General features: G+C 41.4%; 1 protein-coding gene across 1 annotated transcript in view; it reads right to left on the reverse strand.

The window, feature by feature from the left end:
* CDH11 (cadherin 11) overlaps nucleotides 1–20,159 on the reverse strand; it is a 147,976-nt gene that overhangs the window by 31,724 nt on the left and 96,093 nt on the right. The window contains exons 3-7 of the mRNA XM_004744300.3: nucleotides 14,342–14,742; nucleotides 9,769–10,063; nucleotides 6,565–6,684; nucleotides 4,720–4,887; nucleotides 200–387 (exon numbers count right to left, since the gene is read on the reverse strand). Of these exons, the coding sequence (XP_004744357.1) occupies nucleotides 200–387; nucleotides 4,720–4,887; nucleotides 6,565–6,684; nucleotides 9,769–10,063; nucleotides 14,342–14,569 (999 nt within the window). The 5' untranslated portion in view covers nucleotides 14,570–14,742. The remainder of the gene's footprint in view (nucleotides 1–199; nucleotides 388–4,719; nucleotides 4,888–6,564; nucleotides 6,685–9,768; nucleotides 10,064–14,341; nucleotides 14,743–20,159) is intronic.

The following is a 20,159-nucleotide window of genomic DNA, read 5'->3' on the forward strand; positions in this document are numbered from 1 at the left end:
CAGCCACAGCCCCTTTGTTAGCTCCCTCTGCAGTAACAGAAGGGGATATAGTTCTGTTATGGCCCAGAACTGGGAGTTGAATTGCAGTATCGCGTCAGCCCCCTGTTGTCCATACTCTCGTTTCTCTGCGTTCCCTGCAGTGTTGCCTTGGCAGGGTTGGCTGGCCTGCTCACATACCTGCGGCCTCACTCTAACTCACCTTTTTCAGTTTGACCACACCCTCCTGTGTCTCATAGTCCGTCGTGATCTCAAACAAGTCCATACCGTCTCCATCAACAATATTGTATGTGACTAAGCCATTTTCTCCAATGTCTGGGTCTTTTGCCTTTACTCGTCCTACTTCCTCCCCGGGGACAGCCGCTTCTGACACAGACATCTGGTATACGCCTAGAAGAAGAAGACATCTATTTTTATTTTCTCTTTTATTTGGCAGCTGGTACGACTTTAGATTTCATTGAATCCCAATAAATTTCTCAAAGGGTTTGAAATTGAACTCTCTATTGATTGAAAACATGAAAGAAGTGAATGGATGGGAAGGAAGATCCCACACGGACGGCTTGTCAAAGAAATGTGTTCTACAAAGGAGGATGAAACAGTGTCGGGGTCCAGGGTGATGTGGTGGGGTCACCTGCCACATGTGAGAAAGGAAAACAATACTCAGCTACATTTCCCATCAGGAAGTGATGGAGGACCGCGTATGTCTTTATATGTTCAAAGAGCAAAGACTTCTTTTCATGTCTTCAGGATGGTCTACAAGTTAATTTCAAGGCACTTCCAAGTACCCAGAAACACATCCTTCTCTTAAAAAAACAAAAACAAAAACAAACTTATAGCTCCATATTTTTTAAAAAATCAAAAGCAAATTTTATCCTTCAAGGCTATGACTCTTCTAACTCTCTAGTTGACTTTCCTCTTACATCACCTTCCTCACCGTTTGATCAATAAACACTGCCTTATCGGGAAAGTTTCCCACAGTGTGGGCTGTCCATATATATTTATTTAATATTTATTGGGAACCTGATGCGTGCCAGGTGCAGCTCTAGCCCCTGGAGACTCAGTGGTGAATGAAATCATCAAGTTTCTTCCCTTACTGAGGCACACTGAAGAGGAAAAGAAGCAAATGTATATCTATCTATCTATATCATTGCCAGGGAGAAAAATAAAGTAGTGTAAGCGGTAGAGGGTAATGAGACAGTGTGTGTGTGTGATGGTTTGTGAGGGGGCTGGTGCATGTGTGAATGCATGTCTGGCTGTGTGTGAGCATCTGGTATACATATACATGTATGAGTGTGAGTGTGCATATGAATGTGTGATGTGTATGTTTGAGTGTGTACACAGACACTCAGTGTCTGTGTGAGAAGAAGAAAGAAGGAGAATTGAGATTGATTTAGAATTAGTCGGTCAGAGAAGACATCTCTCAGAAGAAGGCATCTGAACTCCCTTGAAGAGAGTTAGCAATCAATCATGCGAATCTCTGGGGATAAAAATTATAGACAAAGCAAAAAAAAAAACAAATGGCAAAAACCCTGAAGTGGGCACATGCTGAAGACATACAGAAGCAAGATGGAGTGCTGCTGGAGCTTTCTGTAAAAGGTGAGGGCACAGAGGTAGGCTAGGGCTCATCTATGTAAAAAGGTCTTTGCAGGAGATGGGAAAGATTTCAGGTTTTGTTTAAATGTGGTGGAAGCCACTGGAAGGTTTTCAGTAGAGAAGCCGGATTTGAGATGATCTTATCTGCATTTTCATATTTTAAAAATATTGTGTGTGAAACAAGACAGAGAAACAAGGGTTGCAAACCTTTCCAAACCTACCACTTCCAAGTTGAGTGGTTTTGGACAAATTACTTAAATACGTTTTAGGTTTCCTTTCATGGATTTTATCTGTTCCAGTACTCTTGTCTATATTTATCTATATAATGTGGTTTTGAATGCTTTCAGGTTGACCCATATGCTCCTTAATTACATCATAATCTGATAGTCAAAGACAAGTGGAAAGTGTAGTCTTCGTTGATAAGTCTTAGAAGGTAACTACCAATTCACAGGAAGGTTTACGGAAACCTGTTCTGATCCGATTTTCTGCAAAACTGATTTGAATTCATGCCAATGAAATTAGTATCTGTACCAAAGTGATGGAACTTTCCTATATCGTCACATGTGAGCAAGGGCATTCACGGCTGCCTGCTAATAGTCATGTTTGCTTTTTCCTTCCACCTGCCAAACAATTTTGTAGTGTAGATATGGAGCATGTAGTCTGTTAGAATGCCATAGGAGATTTAAGCTTATTGGGGTGCTGAACCTTGTGCCTGACCAGGTAAAGCAGTCTTTCTTCATCTCGTCTGGGACCCTATGAGAACTGTTTATGGCCTTGTAATTCTATCTCAGTATCTCCCTTGCACAGACCCTCGTCTTTGGATTCCTCTGAATGACCGTGGTGCCTTCCTGGGGCCATAGTTGTTTCCCTGCCTTGTTCCCCAGTTTGTAAAAAGTGCCATCTCTCTGACAATAAACTCCCAAGCTCTACCAGATACTCTCCTAATCTAGTGATGATTCCCCCAAGTACTAGCAGCATCAGCAACATTACAACACACTGTACTTTTGTCTCTATCTATATATACATAAACAGATTTATGTTCAAGCTCTGGCTTTGCTACTTTCTTGTTTGTTTGTTTTTTTAATTTTTAATTTTTTAAAATTTGATTACATCTTTAATTTTGATTCCAGTATAGTCAACATGCAGTGTTGTATTAGTTTTAAGTGTACAATATAGTGTTTCAACAATTCCAAACATCACTCAGTGCTCATCAGAATAAGTGCAGAATAATCTCCATCACCTATTTTAGCCATGCCCTCCCCCCACCTCCCCTCTGGTAACCATCAATTTGTTCTCTAGACTTAAGAATATGTTTCTTGGTTTCTCTCTTTATTTTCTTTTACTAGTTTGTTTTATTTAGTAAATTCCACGAGTGAGATGATACAGTATTTGCATTTCTCTGACTTATTTCACTTAGCATTACACTCTGTAGATCCTTTCATATTGGTGCAAATGGCAAGAGTCATCCTTTTTGTGGTTAAATTATATTCCATTGTATATAGGAGTGCCACATTTTTCTAATCCATTCATCTATTGATGGACACTCATGCTGCTTCCATAATTCGGCTACTGTAGTGACCAATGTGGTACTATAAACATAGGGGTGTTTGTATCCCTTTGAGTTAGTGATTTTATATTTTGAAGGGTATATGCCCTGAGTGCGGTTACTGGATCATAGCATAGTTCTATTTTTAGTTTTTTGAGGAACCTCCATACTGCTTTCCACAGTGGTTTTACTAGTTTGCATTCCCACCAATAGTGCAAGAGGGTTCCCCTTTGTCCACACCCTCACCAGTACCTGCTGTTTTTTGTGTTTTTGATTTTAGGTGTTCTGACAGATGTAAGGTGATACTTCATTGTGGTTTTGATTTGTGTTTCTTAGATGGTGGGTGATGTTCAGCATCTTTTCACATGTCTATTGGCAATCTGTATGTCTTCTGTTCCTGTTTTCTGACTATTTTTAACTGGATATTTTTTGTTTTGGGGATGGCTTTGCTACATTCTTTGGGCAACTTATTATACTGGTCACAGAATTCAGTTTTATCTGTAAAATGTAGGCTCTTATAGAGATACTCCACAGTAGTAAGTCTTCATTAAATGATGGTAGTTGTTGTAATTATGATAATTAATAATCTTACAAAATCGTTTCTTCTTTTATTTCCCTTAGCAATCATCAATTTTGTAGAACGATCACAATCCCCCAGATAATAATAACAACTTAATTATAACAACTTATGCCAGATACCATAAGGTTTTAACTAGCCTACTTAGTTCTAACAACATTCTATTAATTAAGACCTGTGGAAGACTGTATTCTCTAAAAATGGTCAAAGCCATATCTCCCATCCCAAGTGCTTTTCCTTCAACATGACTTTGACTGTCTTTCCATTGAACAATGGGGTCTACAAGAACTCTCCTTAAATTTGGGCAGTCTTATGATTACAGTGGAGATGGTGGCATGTGATTTCTAAAGTTAGGTCCCAAGAGGCAATACAGGTTCTGCTTGATATCCTTGGGGCTCTCGCTTTCAGAACCTATCGGAGCCAATCCTTGGTGAGCTACCCATGGAGAGAAATCAACACCATCTCATCAGCCACATAAGTGAGCGTCCTTGGAAATGGGTCCTCTAGCCTCAGCAAGCCATCCTCACCTGATGCCATGGAAACAAAGACAAGGGGTCTCCTCCAAGTTTTGCCCAAATTGCAGACTCATGACAAAAAATTATTATTATTGTTTTAAACCCCAAAGTTTGGGGCAGTCTGTTTTAAAGCAAGATAACTCATTCAGTTTTCTCATTACCTCCAGATTAGATATGAGAACACTGAGACAGAGAGAGGTTAATGAATTACTAGATTGCATAGCCAGTATCTAGTGAAAAAGCCAGCAAAATAGATTTTCTGTTTCCAGGGTCATAGAACTTTTTAGGTCTCCTTTTCCTCTGACTACGTCTATTGCACCTTCACTTTTTTATGTTGCTATTGTAGTGCTTTTGTTTCCATTTTTTGCATGAATGATAAAGAGACTCCATTCTTACAGATCTCTTCTTGAAAGCTGAGTAAAGCCGGAAGGGGTCAGAGAAGGGCTGTCTGTGGCCCCATTAAAACATGCAAGCCAAGCCCACCTACTTACTCTGTGGAAACTTTGGTGGGTTGTCATTGACATCAGTCAGTGTGATCGTCACTTTGGTTGTCCCTGAGAGTCCACCCATGTGTCCACCCATGTCCTTGGCCTGGATCACCACGTGGTACTCCTCCTTGGCTTCCCTGTCCATGTTGGGAAGGGCCGTTCTGATGATACCTGGACAGGCGAGCAGGAAACATCACATATGTTCATTGAGAACAACACTAAAACAAAAAAAGGCACAACACTTCAAAATCCTAAAGGTTGAAATATTTGAGGGCCCGTTGCATGGATATCCATGAATAGACCCATGACTAGACCCACATTTTTGAAATGCTAGCAGAATCTTCTGAACGTCTGTTCCCAGTATACAATTCTTAGGCTTTAGGTTAAAAGTAGGTAGCATGTATTCCATGCAATATGTTAAGATGTAATTATTAAATTTTAGAAGAGAGAGCGAAATGAGTTAAAAATACACACAATGCTTATACAAATATTTAGAGTACTGACACCCATCACTGACAACGGTGCTAAGCGAATGAATTCTACATGATCTCTGGATATCAGCACACCATCTGTATGAAAACCATGCTCACTTGAATCTCTCGGGAACAGGTGCAAGCTTTTCCTCTCTGTAGATGCGGTAACATTTACAGTGGAAATAGAAAGAGAGCACCCTTGTCCGTCTCTCAGCCCTGATGTCTATATTTTTCAGCAACACCCTTGAACACACTGAGTCTCGTTTTCCTGATCTGTTAGATACTTTGGTAGGTTCAAATTGATGATTTCTAACTATGAGTCCTTGGGAAAAATGAAAGTTGCAACTGGGAATTCCTCCACTAGTGTTCAACATTTCAAAAATCTGGATGAAATCCTACATTTATCCTTGGTTAATCTGGAAAGGATAAAGAGCAAATGCCTTGGATGGAATCATAGCAAGAAGCTGCATAAGCCATGCTCTGAAGCAACGTGGCTACAGATAAATAATTATATAGGTCACTGGAAATCATATATAATAAATGGACAAAATATCTGATTGACAGGCTCTGTGTATACATATTAATATATATTTCATATAAATTTAAGTATACCAACAAATGTGGATTATTTGTAAATAAATATCTTTCAAATATACAGGGTATATTATAGAAAAAGCAGAAGAAAGCAGTTTAGGGGATTATTGTAGACTAGAATTTTCACAGGATTGCAGAGTTTATTCTAATAAAAGGATCCTGGAATAAAGTTCAGAATAAATGAAGTGAAACCACTTGGTTTGGGTGATTGTATTTTTTCACTCTTTTGGTTTGCCATTTGTTTCCTGTAAGAGCCATGCAGAGCCTTCTTCCTGGAAAGACCTCTTGGGAATCCGTAAGCACAGTGGAGGGAATGTGCTATGTCCCAAACACACTGGAACATTATTAACACCCATTCCCACCGTCCTGCGTGGCGGGCTTCGAAACAAGCTTTGAGAACTACCAGTTTTCAGATCAGCCCTCAAGTTCTATGGTGTCCTCCCTGGGATCCTTTGTTGATAATTATGATAAAATTCAAGTATTTTAAGAGAAGCCCTTAAATTTAATTGACTTTTAAGATACGATTTTAATATAAAAGTTGTATTTTAAGATTATATTTATTATTGTGGCATGGTGACACAGAGGCCAAAACAATAATAAATAAGGTTCATTGGAAACTAACCACACCCAGGCACGTGCACACATAGCGTCTACACCTCTCAACAACCCTGTGAGGTGGCCTTTCTCATAGGTGAGGAGACTGAGATTCTGCTGGTTTCGGAAGTAGGGCCGGACTGGTCACCCACAGTGTGTCACGGATCACAACGACATTGCACGCTACCTGTCTGTGCTTCTACTGAAAAGTAGGGTTGTCCTTCCAGGATGCTGTATACTAACTTGGCGCTGTTTCCATAGGTAGGATCATCAGCATCTGAAGCGGTCACCTGGATGACCGATGTCCCTTAAAAATGAAATAAATTCATTAGCAACACTCTCTCAGCGTTTTGAATTATATTCTAATTTACAAAGTTTCATCTTAAAATTAAAAACAAAGAAAAGCCCAGCAACTATGTAACATGCTTGCTTTTCCGGGGTTGAGATGTAAAATAATCTTTTTCTGTTCCTCCTTTTCTTCCTTCCCACTTGTCTTCTTTAAAAACAAACAAACAAACAAACAAACAAAAACCTTCCGTAGCTTCAAAGGGAACTTTCTAAATTCCAAGTACATTGTGCTATGCTTAGTAGTTAAAATAATAACATTACTGCGAAAACATTCTAAGACCCATGCAATTGAAATGTTCAGTATATCAAATAATTAAATAAAAATCCTCCCAAAGAGTATAATAAAGGATAATTAATGATGAATTGCTTTTCATAAAAGGACAGAGAGCAGTCTTCCATCTGTAGCAGAGCAATAAATACATCATTTTATTGTTGCTTTGCATGTAATAAAATAGCTCCTAATACTACATTTTAATTAATTTATGGCTATAAATATTGTACAGAATGTCGTTCCCTGGTGACATGAAAATTGCATCTTCCCACCTCTAACGGGTCTGGTAGTCATTTAACAGAAACCACCCATACACCTGGGTGGTTCCGAAGGAACCAGGGAAAGGAGTGAGGATGGAATTCTGTTGCTCCCAGCAGAGCCTCTCTTCCCTGATGGTCACAAGGGCTTGAGGGCACACAGTGTGGACTGCAGAACGGGGTGCAGGGCCAGAGGAAGAGAAAAGGCATTTAATGCTTCTGCTCCAAGCACTGTTTCCGGCACATTCCATGTGTTCTGCCAGCCTACCTCAGCTCCTCATGCTTACATCTACTGCATTTTGAGAAACTGGATGTGAGAAGTCGGAAATGTTACCATCTATTTTGCAAAGTGGATTATTATGACCAGAGTCAGGAATTAAATGCCCATCCAGCAACCAACCAAACCCACGGTTTCTCTGATATTTTTGGCACAGGGGCTAGGTTCTGGGTGGGAGGCTTGGGATCCCATTCACACAGCCTCTGTCAACCCTTTAATTTACGATTGTCAGCCATTTGTATATGGTGTATAAGTCATTCTTCCTTTTCCTTAATTATTTTTATGTAATTCATTATTTTGTGCAAACGAGTTTTCTGAACTCTTTCCATACAATCAGGCACTCTTTGAGGGTTTTGAAAGGAGAGTAGGCTCTATTCTCTACTATTGTGGTTGAGCTAAGGAAATTATTAAATCTCTATGCTCCATTTGCTTCTGGAACTCCACTAAATCCATTACGACTCCTTGTATTTTCCATCTATTTTACTTAACCCTCAATGCAGTTTACATTATCCTCTCTTTATAGATGATCAAATGAAAACTGAGAAAGACGTGACCGGTTGCCTAGGTTCCTCTGGCTGGTGAGGGCCACCTCCACAGCACTGACAGCAGACTCTACTCTTATAAGCCGTGACAGAAGGTCTGGGTGTTAGCCTGAAGCATCAGCAGGCTCCTGGAGGTGAGGACAATGTAGATTCCTCTGGAGTGTTGCTTGAATGACAGGCCTTCCTTCTGGCTCAGTTGCTGATGCTACTGTCTCTTATTGAATGATTTGGTTCATGTCTGCTTTTTTCTCCTTAAAATTCCTAGGCAAATACCGTGAGACTAAAGGACTGGTCTTGGCCAGGGAAGAGAAACAAAAAATGAAGCCTGACCTTCATAAAATGTGAGAAAAGTCTGACTTTATCCAGAGGAGAAAAAAAGAGACTTTTTTTTTTTTTAATCCCAAATTCTACATGCAAAGTGGAAAGAGCTTAGGGGTTTGGGGTCACTTCCATCTCTTAACTATTTTGGGCAGGTTAGTACCTATTTTTGTTGCTTGGTTTTCTCATCTGTAAAATGGGCAGTTTGGCCCAGATGATTCTTAAGTCCATTCAGGCTTTAAAGTCTTTGATTCATATAACCAGACTCATTCCCTGATCAGAGCAGCCCTGATCACTGTCTGAAACATAAACCCTTCTCAGTATGAGGCATGTTTCCCAACAGACCACAACGGCATGCATTCTATAAAACCAAACAAAAGTTACTGCCAGGAGAAGGTAGCCACCTGAAGAAATCCATCAGAGAAATATCCTTTAACAATGCAGCATGTCTTTAGGCCTGATGAAAATACACATCCACTTGTAAATTATTCTAACAGATCGTGACAGCATGTCATGACTCATTGTGTATTCTGGAGCCACTTAATAGCTCAGATAACCTTGGATAAATCAGTTAACCTATTTCTGGGTTGGGTTTCCCCTCTGTAAGATATGTCAAATAAGACATACCTCACTGTAAAGATGAATCATAGCAAAAATGAAATGCAAGAACACCATGGAAATCATTAATTAGCATGATGTCTACATGCAACAAATATTAACATGATCGTGACTGCAACAGACATCAGTGTGAGCTAGTGATTGAACTACGTTGCCTCTAATCCAGCAAGACTAGAAATTGTCTTTCCATTTTACAAAAGGGACATTTTACAGAAAGAGAGATAGAACTGGATCCAGGTCACACAGCCAATGAGGGTCAGAGCCAGGATTCCCTGGATGCCGTCATGTTCTTGCCACTCCGACACACTTCTTTATGTTTTAGAAGTTTAGGGGTTTTTTTTTTGTTTGTTTGTTTTCTTAAGATTTTCTTTATTTATTTGACAGACAGAGATCACAAGTAGGCAGAGAGGCAGGCAGAGAGGCAAGCAGAGAGAGAGAGAGGGAAGCAGGTTCCCTGCTGAGCACAGAGAGCCCGATGCGGGACTTGATCCCAGGACCCCGAGATCATGACCTGAGCCGAAGGCAGTGGCTCAACCCACTGAGCCACCCAGGCGCCCCTAGAAGTTTAGGTTTTAAAATCTCAGGTCTGTTTTAAATATTTGAAACTTCAACTACACAGATAACATTTTTTTTTTTTTTTTTGTCATTATGCCACAGAAGAGGCAGTATAAATTCGACTTTCCGGAGAGCAGGCACCAGCCCCTGCCACCCACAGGAACCCAGACTTGTAGATGGAGCAGGTCTCCCCAGCCGTACGCACCCACGTTGGACCTCTCAGGCACATTCGCATGGTAGGTCTCATGCAGGAACTCAGGAGGGTTGTCATTGATGTCTTGGACCTTGACAATGAACTCCGATGGTGGCTCCAGTGGCCGGTTGGTGTCCCTGTCCACCGCCTGTGCCATGAGCGTGTACTGGGCTCTCTCCTCTCGGTCCAATGTCTTGGTGGCATGAATGTTCCCTGATTTGTCATCAATCACAAAAATGGTTCCGGCTCCTTCACCTGAGAGAATGTATTTAATGTTCCCATCACCAGAGTCAATATCGGAATGAAGCTAGGAAAAGAGAAATCGAGATTTTTAATTCCATGAGGGAGGCCATGGGGAGACAGAGTCTCACTTGCACACTGTTTGCTGTAGTACCTTCCACACACACTCACACAGATGTGCACACACTCACATACACTGTGAGAAGGAGATGCTGTCACCCACTTCTACAGATGAAGCAATGGAATCTGAGAGAAGATACTTGCCTTGGCCAAGGTCACACAGTTGGGTGCAGTGAACCCAGCGTTCGAACTTGAACCCTGAGTTTTTTAAATTCTAAGATTCATGCTTTCCTCACAAATACACACCCATACAAAATAGACGCACACATTCGCACAAATATCACCCAAACAAAATATATATACATATGCATCTATATTAATAGACTTATTTTGAAAGAAATATGTACATAACATAAAAAATTTAAAAACACAAACATTTATGCCATAAGTAAGTCTTCTCAGTTCTGATTCCCACTCCCTCAATTTCTCTGCTCACACACAACAGTTGTTACCAGTTTCCTGTGAATCCTCTAAGATATATTTTACACATATGCTAGAATATCTGTACAGTGAGATACATAAATGTCCCGGTTTATTTTTATGCAATAAAGTGCTATAGTGCACACGTCACTCTCCACCTCTGGTGTTTTCCTATAAAAGTAAATTCAGGTGGTCTTTCACACAGATACATGCAGATCGACCTCACCCACTGGGTGGATGTTATCACCTCGTTTTAGCTGTCCTCTGCCAAAGGTCACAGAGGTTGCTTCCAGGCTTCTGTTGCTACAAGCAATTCCTTGATCAGACCATTCCAGAAGACCCTCTGTGAGGAGCATGAGGTATGAGGGTCTGGGGACATGGCTGCTGGGAGGAAGCTCCCATTCTGATCACAGGCATTGTGTGGGTAGGATAGATTCATAGGAATGCAACTTCTTAGGCAATAGAGAGAACTTTAAACATGTTTAGGTTCTTTCTGCTTCCTTTGACAAAGCCCAGAGACATGATGGTACTTGCCTAAATCCACACTTGGCTGGTCCTGACTACCCATCCCGTGCCTTGCTTGATTCTGTTCTGTGTGGATCTCACCCAAAGACCACATCTGATTTTTCTGTAGCAATTAATTCCTCACTTTCTCTTAATATAACTTCAATGTCTAAAGCTTCCATCTTAATTTGAGTTCCTCTGCCCTCATTATGCCATTTGTCGGAAGAGATAAACATTGCTTTTACCATTTCTGTGGGCTTCAAGTATAGCCGAAGGGCTAAAAAACCCATGGTTCTACCTACTATGTAAGAAACCTCAGTATAAATCAGAAAGCTTTATTCAAAAGGCACTGATGATGATGATGATGATAATAATAATAATAATGTTCTAATAATAATAATAGTTCTTATTATCAATGACATTTTAGTACTGATATTATAAGTAAATGTCATTTTAATATTATTATTAATGCCATTTTAATATTACTGTTATGAAACCAAGGTCCAGAGAGCTTGTTCAGAATCACAAAGCAAGGTTCAATACACTGTTTTAAAAAATGTGTTATTTCAATTTCTCAAAAAGTATCTAATTGATCTGCAGTCCGTGGCTCAGTGAAACACCCAAGTACTTCAGTTCAGGGGTGGTGAGGGAAGGGGGGGTACCTGTAGGCACAAATCAGGAAGACTATTTTGATTTTAGTTCACAGTGTGTCTCAGAAAAATTAAAAGAAAAAAAAAACTTTCTTTCAGAACTTCTTATTCATAACCAGCTACATATTGTCATGAAATGATGGTTACTGCATTTCTCGTGAATAGTTGTGAGTAAAATATGAAGCTATTGAGTGACCTCCAAAGGATGAACAGGATTGCCCCAGTCTTCATACAATTTCCACAGTGAGGGCAGGATCCCTGACGTGGTTCCCCTGGCTTCCTCCCCAACCCCCACAGACTGTTATTTGTTTCTTTTGTCTGCCTCAGACCTGGCATAAGTTAGGGCCTTGGTCTTGTGAATGAGAAACAAGGAAATCAATGCTTATTTTAATAGGAGTGTCTAGAAGGGAAGTTTCCAGGGGCTTTCATGGATTACATGTGAGTTTGGCCGAGTTTCTTGAGAATTACAGATTCTAGTTCATGATCAACCAAATAACTGAAAGAAAAAAAAAAGTAAAACCATAGTGCTCATTATTTTTCCTCTATTTTGTTTTCAGATTTGTAAGTTGAATATAAATTTCTCCTTTTTCTCTCTCCAACAAAGATGACCTATACAACTGACAATGATATTTATTAGGTTCCACACAAAAAGCAGTTTGGGAAACCATTCAATCCTATCAGGGGATCCAGTTGCCGAGGCATATATAGCCAATTCCTGATGCCAAAGACTGATGGCTTCCCCCTCTGCAGAGCACAGCATGACACAGACTGTGTTTCCTGCAAGAAATCTGAAAGTCCATTGCCTGCCAAAATCTACTTTTTCAGAGCAGCGTAAAGCGCTCAACCTTGAATGTCGTCAAATCAAAGGTCATCGAGTCTACTCCCTCTGTTCTCAGGGAACTATATATCCACAGTATCTCAAGAGGAAGATCCACAGGATCCAGCCCCTTTTGTCTCTTCCCCCATCCAATCTGACATCTCACACTCAATCCCATGTGCCTATATATAAAGATCATTCACTGCTTACTTTTCTCCATGTTTTGCCCTATATTCCCCTTTTAGTGGGCATGTCAACCGCTTGCTCCACAGTGATAAGGAAAAGGTTCTCCAGGTCCTGTCTCTTCTCAGTCCCGCACCCTAACACACACACACTGTTCCCCACTGAGATAGTCCCTAAGGCGGGGAGGTTCTATATCCTCAGAACAATTCACGCACAGCTCCCCATGTTGTTCAGGCTGCAACGGCCCCCACCATGACTGAAGTCTCGTCTTCCTCTCTGGGCACAGAGCCCATCTCCTCATGTAGGGAATTCACATGCCAATTATTTCCCTGGGTTCCCATTTCCCCCAGACGACTTCTATTTTGGGTATAGTCTTTCCATTTTTGGGTATACATGAATGAAATTCTTTTGGTATGTCTGGCATTGAAAAGGCACTTTCCCAACCCGGAACAACATTATTGAGATGCTAATATGAACCTCTTCCAAATATGTCAATTACATAAATATGCATTGCTGTTCGCATGTTAAAGAACAACTGAAATAACTCCTTGGAATATAGGAGGCTTAGAAATTAGCTCGCCTCAGAGCTACCCTTGGCCTTTGCTCCCTTCACGGGATAACTCCGAGTCCTCTTTCAAGTCACAGGTCACTACCATGTTCTCTATGAAACTTTCCTCCATCCTTTCCAAACATTCCCATGTAAATGTGTAATAATTTCTGTTGAATTTCTTCATTATCCTGTTCTCTGTGCGCGCGCGCATGTGTGTGTGTGTGTTTTAATCACTTAGGTAGGTGTGTCTCTTCCACTAGTCTCTGAACTCTTTCAAGATCAGAATATTTTATCCAGGTTACCATTGGCCTAGCTCTTCCCCAGAGCACAGTGGGCTTTCATTCTTATGCAGATGAACACCTATCTCTTTGTTCTTAACACCATTATCCTGTGAAAGATGGCTGCACACTTAAAAATAAATGATAACAGGCAATATATTTTTTAACATATTTCAGAATGCCTACCCTTTGCCCCTTTTTGGAGGGGGTACACAGAGAATGCAGTCTTAAATACTGGGAGGACACTCAGATCATCCTAACTGGGTGTTGCCATCCCTGAGCTAAAGCACATAAAATCCCACCCATTCTTAAGACACATCCGTTTCATCAAATATTGACCAAGGCCTTCCCAAAACTGGGCTTAGTACCAGGACCTCAGGACACAGAATGACACTGGTCAGGTCCAGGGAGGGAGACAGGGAAATAGACCCGTGTAATTCAGAAGGGAAAGCTCTCACAAAGAGCAGGGCGGGTTCTCAGAGCACAAGGAAGGGGCATCCACCTTGGAGGTAGGGTGTGTGGTCAGCCAAATGCCCTCCGTTGGGAGAATGAGTAAATAAATAATGGTTTCAACTCAGTGGACTACTGCACAGTCATTAAAAATGGAGTTTAATGGTATATTAAGTGGAAAACACAAGTGTTCTTAATATGGATAAGTCTATGAATGGGGGCGGAAAGGCTGAAATATGTTTGAACAATGATTTCATGGTTCTTATTGAAGGTCATTAGTGCCCCCTCTCCCCCAGGAATTTTCTTTCTTGACCAGACCCTCCTGCTGGACTGGTGAGAGGGAGAAATAAGCACTGCAGAGCAGCAGCCTTACCCTGCCCACGAGCACAGGGTCAGGCCCGGTGTACTCCTCTATCACGAAGAACTGGTTCCAGACCCAGCCTCGCTTGGAACGCTGCAGCACCTGCCCCTCCTTGCCCTTCTCATGGTGCCCGTGGAACAAGGGTCGCAGGTGGCCCCGCCGCTCGGTGGTGAGGGCCTGGCTGTGGCACAGCACGCCCAGGCACACCAGGGCGGCTTGTAAACAGTAGTGCTCCTTCATTTTTGGTTACGTGGTAGGCACAGGAGAATGCGGCTGTCGCCCCTCTCAGCAACCCCGTGGCGGGCCTGGCCGATGGCGGCCTCCCGGACGCGTCACGCAGACCTCTCTTGGAATGGAATGTCTCTGCTCACTGAGTACATCACGTCAGGGCTGCCCACTTCCCCAGTAGGCTTCTGCGGGAAGAGAGAAAGGTCAGATTAGCCGCAGGCTATGTCCCCAATTCATTTCAACCCCACTCCATCAAAGAGTGGACCACACCTGGGGGAGCAGGGGGCGGGCTGAGCAAGAAATTGTCCCTGCTTTCGCAACTTCAGGTGTCGCAGGTGGGATAAACTCTTACACAAAGATGACCCTCGAGGTCTATATGAGGATAAATGTGTGCGCTCTGTGTGCTGTGGAATTCAGCTCCAAGGTCTCAGTGTCCGCTTTACCCCTGACTGACTCCCTTACTAGGGGTTTGGGGTAAGATGACAGCTCCTTGAGCTCAGCTTGCTCCTTTACGAAATGGGGATGCTAATCGTGCTCTCTGAAATGTCGACACAGGGATTAAATGATTAATGCCTCTAAATCCCTTAGTACAGTGTCTTGTACACAGCAAGTTCTCCATATTTATCGGTTATCGTTATTGATCATACTTGTACTAGGGTACGTTTCCATCCCTAGAGGAACTTAGGGCATTACGGGCATCCAGGAGAAGAACATCTAACTGATGGGGATTAAGGGAGGACAGGGAAGAGAGTGGGGACAGTTATGGGAGATTCCCTGAATGTGGGATGGCTGTGCTGCAGCCTAAAGTCAGAGTTACTGTGATCAGAAGGGAGTGGATGGGATGACCATGCAGAGGGAACAGCATGCTCCAAAGTCCAGAGGTCCTCATAATGCACAGCACGTCCCCATACTGGTCAGCATGACTGAATGGTGTAAGGAGGAGAAAAGCAGCAATGGACCCTGCCAGAGAAAGGAGGCTGGGACGGATCCCAAGAAAACACTTATGCTCACTAAGACACTTGTCAGTGAAATAACAGACCAAGTCCTCCTGGTGGATCAGTGAATGCTATGCTGTGACTTAACAAATAATCCCATTGGCTCTTGTTTGATCAAAGGCCCACCCAAGAGCCTGAAGATAGCTCCTTAACTTGGCAGTCTTAAAACAGAAACTTTACAAGCTTTTTCCAGCCATGAAATGCAAAATAAAAGAGCATACCCCACCTACTGATCTAAAGGTCTTGTTCCTGGCTCCCAGCCACGGCTCACCTACTCATCAGTATAACGATGGGCCTTCCATGCGCCTTGTAGGTTTCTAACCTACAGTTACTCTGGTCTTTAATTTCTGCCTTGGGTTCCTGGACTTCTTTACTAAACTTAGTCTTGCTGCTGCTGGAAACTTAATTATCCCCTATGGAACTTCCCTTGCTTGTTCCCCTCTTCTGAATTGGTTAGCACCCTGCAATTTCTTCTGAACTATTATCCTTTTCTCTTGGTGTGCCATCCAGACTCCCACTGGAGGTCTAGCTCCCAGAACCCGGCAATCCCCATTACCATGCCTACTATCGATGGGAGACAGCTCAGAAGAGTGCTGGGCACAGAGCATAACATTCTGATACTGAGGATGACACTTCAATTCAGCACTGGTGAGTCTAAATGAAACTGGTGAGCTTCTTGAGCATTGTAGAAAACAAAATCATTTAATTCCTAGCTATCTAGTATGAATGTGGTGGTGGGGGGAGGGAGGTGAACATAAAGGAAGGAGTATGAATCTTGGCATAGTGGAATGTACCTAGATTTAGAGATCAGAGAGACCTGGGTTGGAACACTGCTTCTATATCTTATAATATAGGTGATGTTAGGCCCGCCAGTCAGGCATTCTGAGCCTCTAGGTATGCTCTCATCTGAGCTATGGGTATGACAAGAATTGCTGCACTCATATAAGGCTGCATGGACGCAGTCTGAGTTTCTTCCTCTCTTCCTAGAGTGCCACAATTCAAGCCCTCAGTCTCACTCAGTAGAAGGAGGTGCTTTGGCCTTACAGATGGAGATGCCCAGAAAAGGCACTTTCTCTCAGAGAGGAACTGAGAAGTAAGAGTTACATGGGGATGCCAGAGCCATCTGGTCTTAGTAGTCTAGACTTGGTGAAATTCTAATCTGTTGGAGCAGAACATTTTTCCTTCTGATGGCCTTTGACTTCACCAACCCAACCCTTTCTACTTCCTTTGTCATATGGCAAAATGTGTCTAGGGAGGCCACAAATGTGCAGATAAGTTCAGGTGTCCGTCACTGCCCCCAGTACAGTCTTTGATGTTAGTCTCTTTTCAAGGAATAGGGAGTCCAATATTTGGTGTAGACAGACATCTCAGGGTATGGAAAAGACTGTGTAGAAGAGAGAGAGATTAAACAGATGGCATCGTCATTGAATGGCTTCATCCTCAGACTCGGGGATGCAATAATACATGAAACGCTGTTGCCTGCTATCCAAACTGATTGTGTGAAAAAAACACAGAGGGGGACCCCAGGAGGAGTCAGATCCTAAAATGAGTCAATGTGAAGCAGCAGGAAGATCCCTCGGCTTAAGTCAGGAAGCAAGATATATGGTCAAGAATCTGCCAATAGCTTGTCATGGGACCTCGTCATTTCTGTATTGGTACATTCTCTCCAAAATGAAGCCATTGGGTGACATGTCTACAAATGGCTCCCAGCTTCATATTGATGGTTGGAACGCCAGCGAGAGGCTGTTGGGAATTTCTTTTGATTCATACACCATCTCTTTACTAAACTGGATGATCTTTATGATTGGGATTATATGTTACACACGATTATAGGTCCAATGCTGAGCTTTTGAAAGCAAGCCATCAGTAAAAGTTGAATGTATTATTTGAACCCCATACTTCAAGTGCAAACTTGATACTGCCACCAAAGAATCTCAAGAAGAAGAAACAGCAAAGACCATATGGTGTGACAAGATCCCTGCCCATTTTACACCATGCCAAGTATTAAGTGTTCATTCACATGGTGATAAATTATTCTTGCATATAAACTGTGAAGTGTATTTGAAAGAAAGGGTTTAATTAAAGTTCATATTTCTGCACCTCTTTCTTCTGGCTGCCATTTTGCTGTAAAGCACAATTATTTCTGACACCAGAAGTGTTAAAACTAGATGACAACTTTTTTCCCTTGATAAAAAAATTCTAGCTTGATACTAATGAATTTAAGAGTTTCCATGACCCAAAAAACAATGAAAGCATTACTGAAAAGATGAAATTATCTATTCTCTTTTCTTGGAAAAAGAAAAACCAACTTGCTTTTAAAAGGAACTCACTGGACCCATTATTTGGAAGTATTTATACAACTACATGTAATATGTAATGTTACTTTAATGATTAGCCTCAGGTATGTATAAGATGAATTTTAAGACATAATTTTAAAAAATTACTTTCAGAATGAAAATTCACTTAGCAAAAGCTTTTTCTAACTACTCTTCTAATAACTTTACAAATAATAATTCAGCTATTTATTTCTATAACAAACATGAATAGGTACTATCAATATTCTTATTATAAAGGTTGAGGAAGCTGGGGCCCAGATAAACGAAGCAATTTGTGCAAGGCTATGCTTCTGGGAAATCGCAGAGCTGAAATTTGAACCCATGCCATCTGGCTCTGGTGTCTGTGTTCTTAATCAGTGAACAATACCAACTCCTTCCATTTGTTTCTGCCTGAGTTCATAAGGAAATGGTACGGTTACTACGATATGGGTATTGTAACCTAGAAGGCACCTGAAGTAAACCAACATTAGAACTTGGTATATAATAGTATGGCTGGTAAAAATAGTAATAATAGTTAATATTCATCCATGGTTATGATCTGCCTAATACTCTTCTAAATGCTTTCCATGAGGTGAGTCATCCAATTTTCACAATAACCCTACACAAGTAGTATTATTGCTATTCCTATTTTATAGGTAAGCAGTCTGAGGCATAGCGAGATTAAATAACTCGTCCATGGTTACAGACCCAGCAAGTGGAAGATCTGGGACATGAACCCTAGATATTTGGCTCCAAGACCTCTATCCTCCTCCCCTGGAGTGCTGTGCCATATTGCCTTTCTAAGAGAAGACTGTAGAGCTAATATAGACACATATCCTGACACACATGTAACAGTCTTAAAATGATAGCAATTTAAGTTTTAGTGGCACTGGTGGTGACTAAAATACTAAAAACCAAACCAGAAAAAGGATAAAACACATTTTATAGCAGAGACCGAAGGGAAGATGAACAGGAAGTGATTACATCAGTCCATCAACAGCACAGTACAACCAGGCCTTTAAACAACACATGACACAAAAGTTAATCTTCGCTTTTTATTTTTAAACGCCCTGCTTCAGAATTTCTAAATGTATATGTTTCAAAAATGTGTTCAGAAAGATTCTTTTTCTTTTTTTTTTAAAGAAATGTTTCTAAAATCTAGAGATCTGATTGATGTATTCAACAGTAAAGAGTTTGCAGGGAACACACATGAAAATTAATAGGAGGCAGCCCTCCTATGAAGACCTTGACATTGGTCATAATTAGAGAAATATATCAATGTTCTAATTGGTTTCAATAAAAACTCCCGAGGCAACTCTCAAACAATCCTTCCATTAAAGCACTTTCTAGCGGTATGCCAGGATGTCTAAGCGTTGGGGTTCCACTAAAACATATAGGCGGACTTTATTTTACAGTGGGAGCATATTGCTTGGAAGGAAAAATAAATGTTGTTGAAAGTCACAGGAGTAATAACATGACAGGAAAATGGATTTGCAAAACCACCAGCTCTAAGTGGAAGGCTCGCCCCTCTATCTTGAGAGCAGATAGCCCGTCATAAGCTATTGCGCCTTGAGCATAAAACCCTCTTGCTGTGCCTGCTTTTGTCTCCGTGAAAGAAAATGACATATACGGGTGTTTAAGTATATTTGGACTCCTGCTGGAAATTGTTATCGGGTAGAGAAAGAAAGAGGAAAGCGCTTAGCAGAAAGCAAGTGGCTTTGGTTTTTCAGCTTTCTCCTCCCCACAGAGCTGGAAGGATCAGACAGACTGACCTGTTCTTTTCATTTCCAGGGAGCTAATTTACAGTTAAAGACAGGTTATCATTACATTAAGAATATTATCGAGGCCCGCACCAGAACTCGAAACTCCACATTCTGCATGCGCAGTGTCCCCTTGTGGGGGAGCTTGTGGGCTCTGCTCTCCACTTCAACAAACACAGCTTTGTAACCAATCGGATTCTATTATGCAAATTAATTCAAGCATATTTTATTCCCCGTTCAGATCTCATCACTCAGCACTGAGCTGGTCTCTAGTTTCAAATCAAATCACAGGAATTATGCCATGTCTGTGGAAATCACAGAGAATGGGGAGAGGAAGTATTATAAGAACTTTGAATCATATTTCTTCTTCCCTGATTTCTACACTTTGGAGCAAAGCATAAGCTTGCAGTAATAATCACTTCTGCTCAGGTGCAAAACACACAGGCAAGACTGCAAAAGGGTCTTGTTGTTCCAGCTCTGATACTAAATTCAAATGTCAAAGTATGTGGCCAATAGGACCCCTTATCAGTGA

Source organism: Mustela putorius, unplaced genomic scaffold (genome assembly GCF_011764305.1).
Source record: "Mustela putorius furo isolate JIRA1106 unplaced genomic scaffold, ASM1176430v1.1 tig00000174_pilon_pilon_pilon, whole genome shotgun sequence".
NCBI classification, from domain to species: domain Eukaryota; kingdom Metazoa; phylum Chordata; class Mammalia; order Carnivora; family Mustelidae; genus Mustela; species Mustela putorius.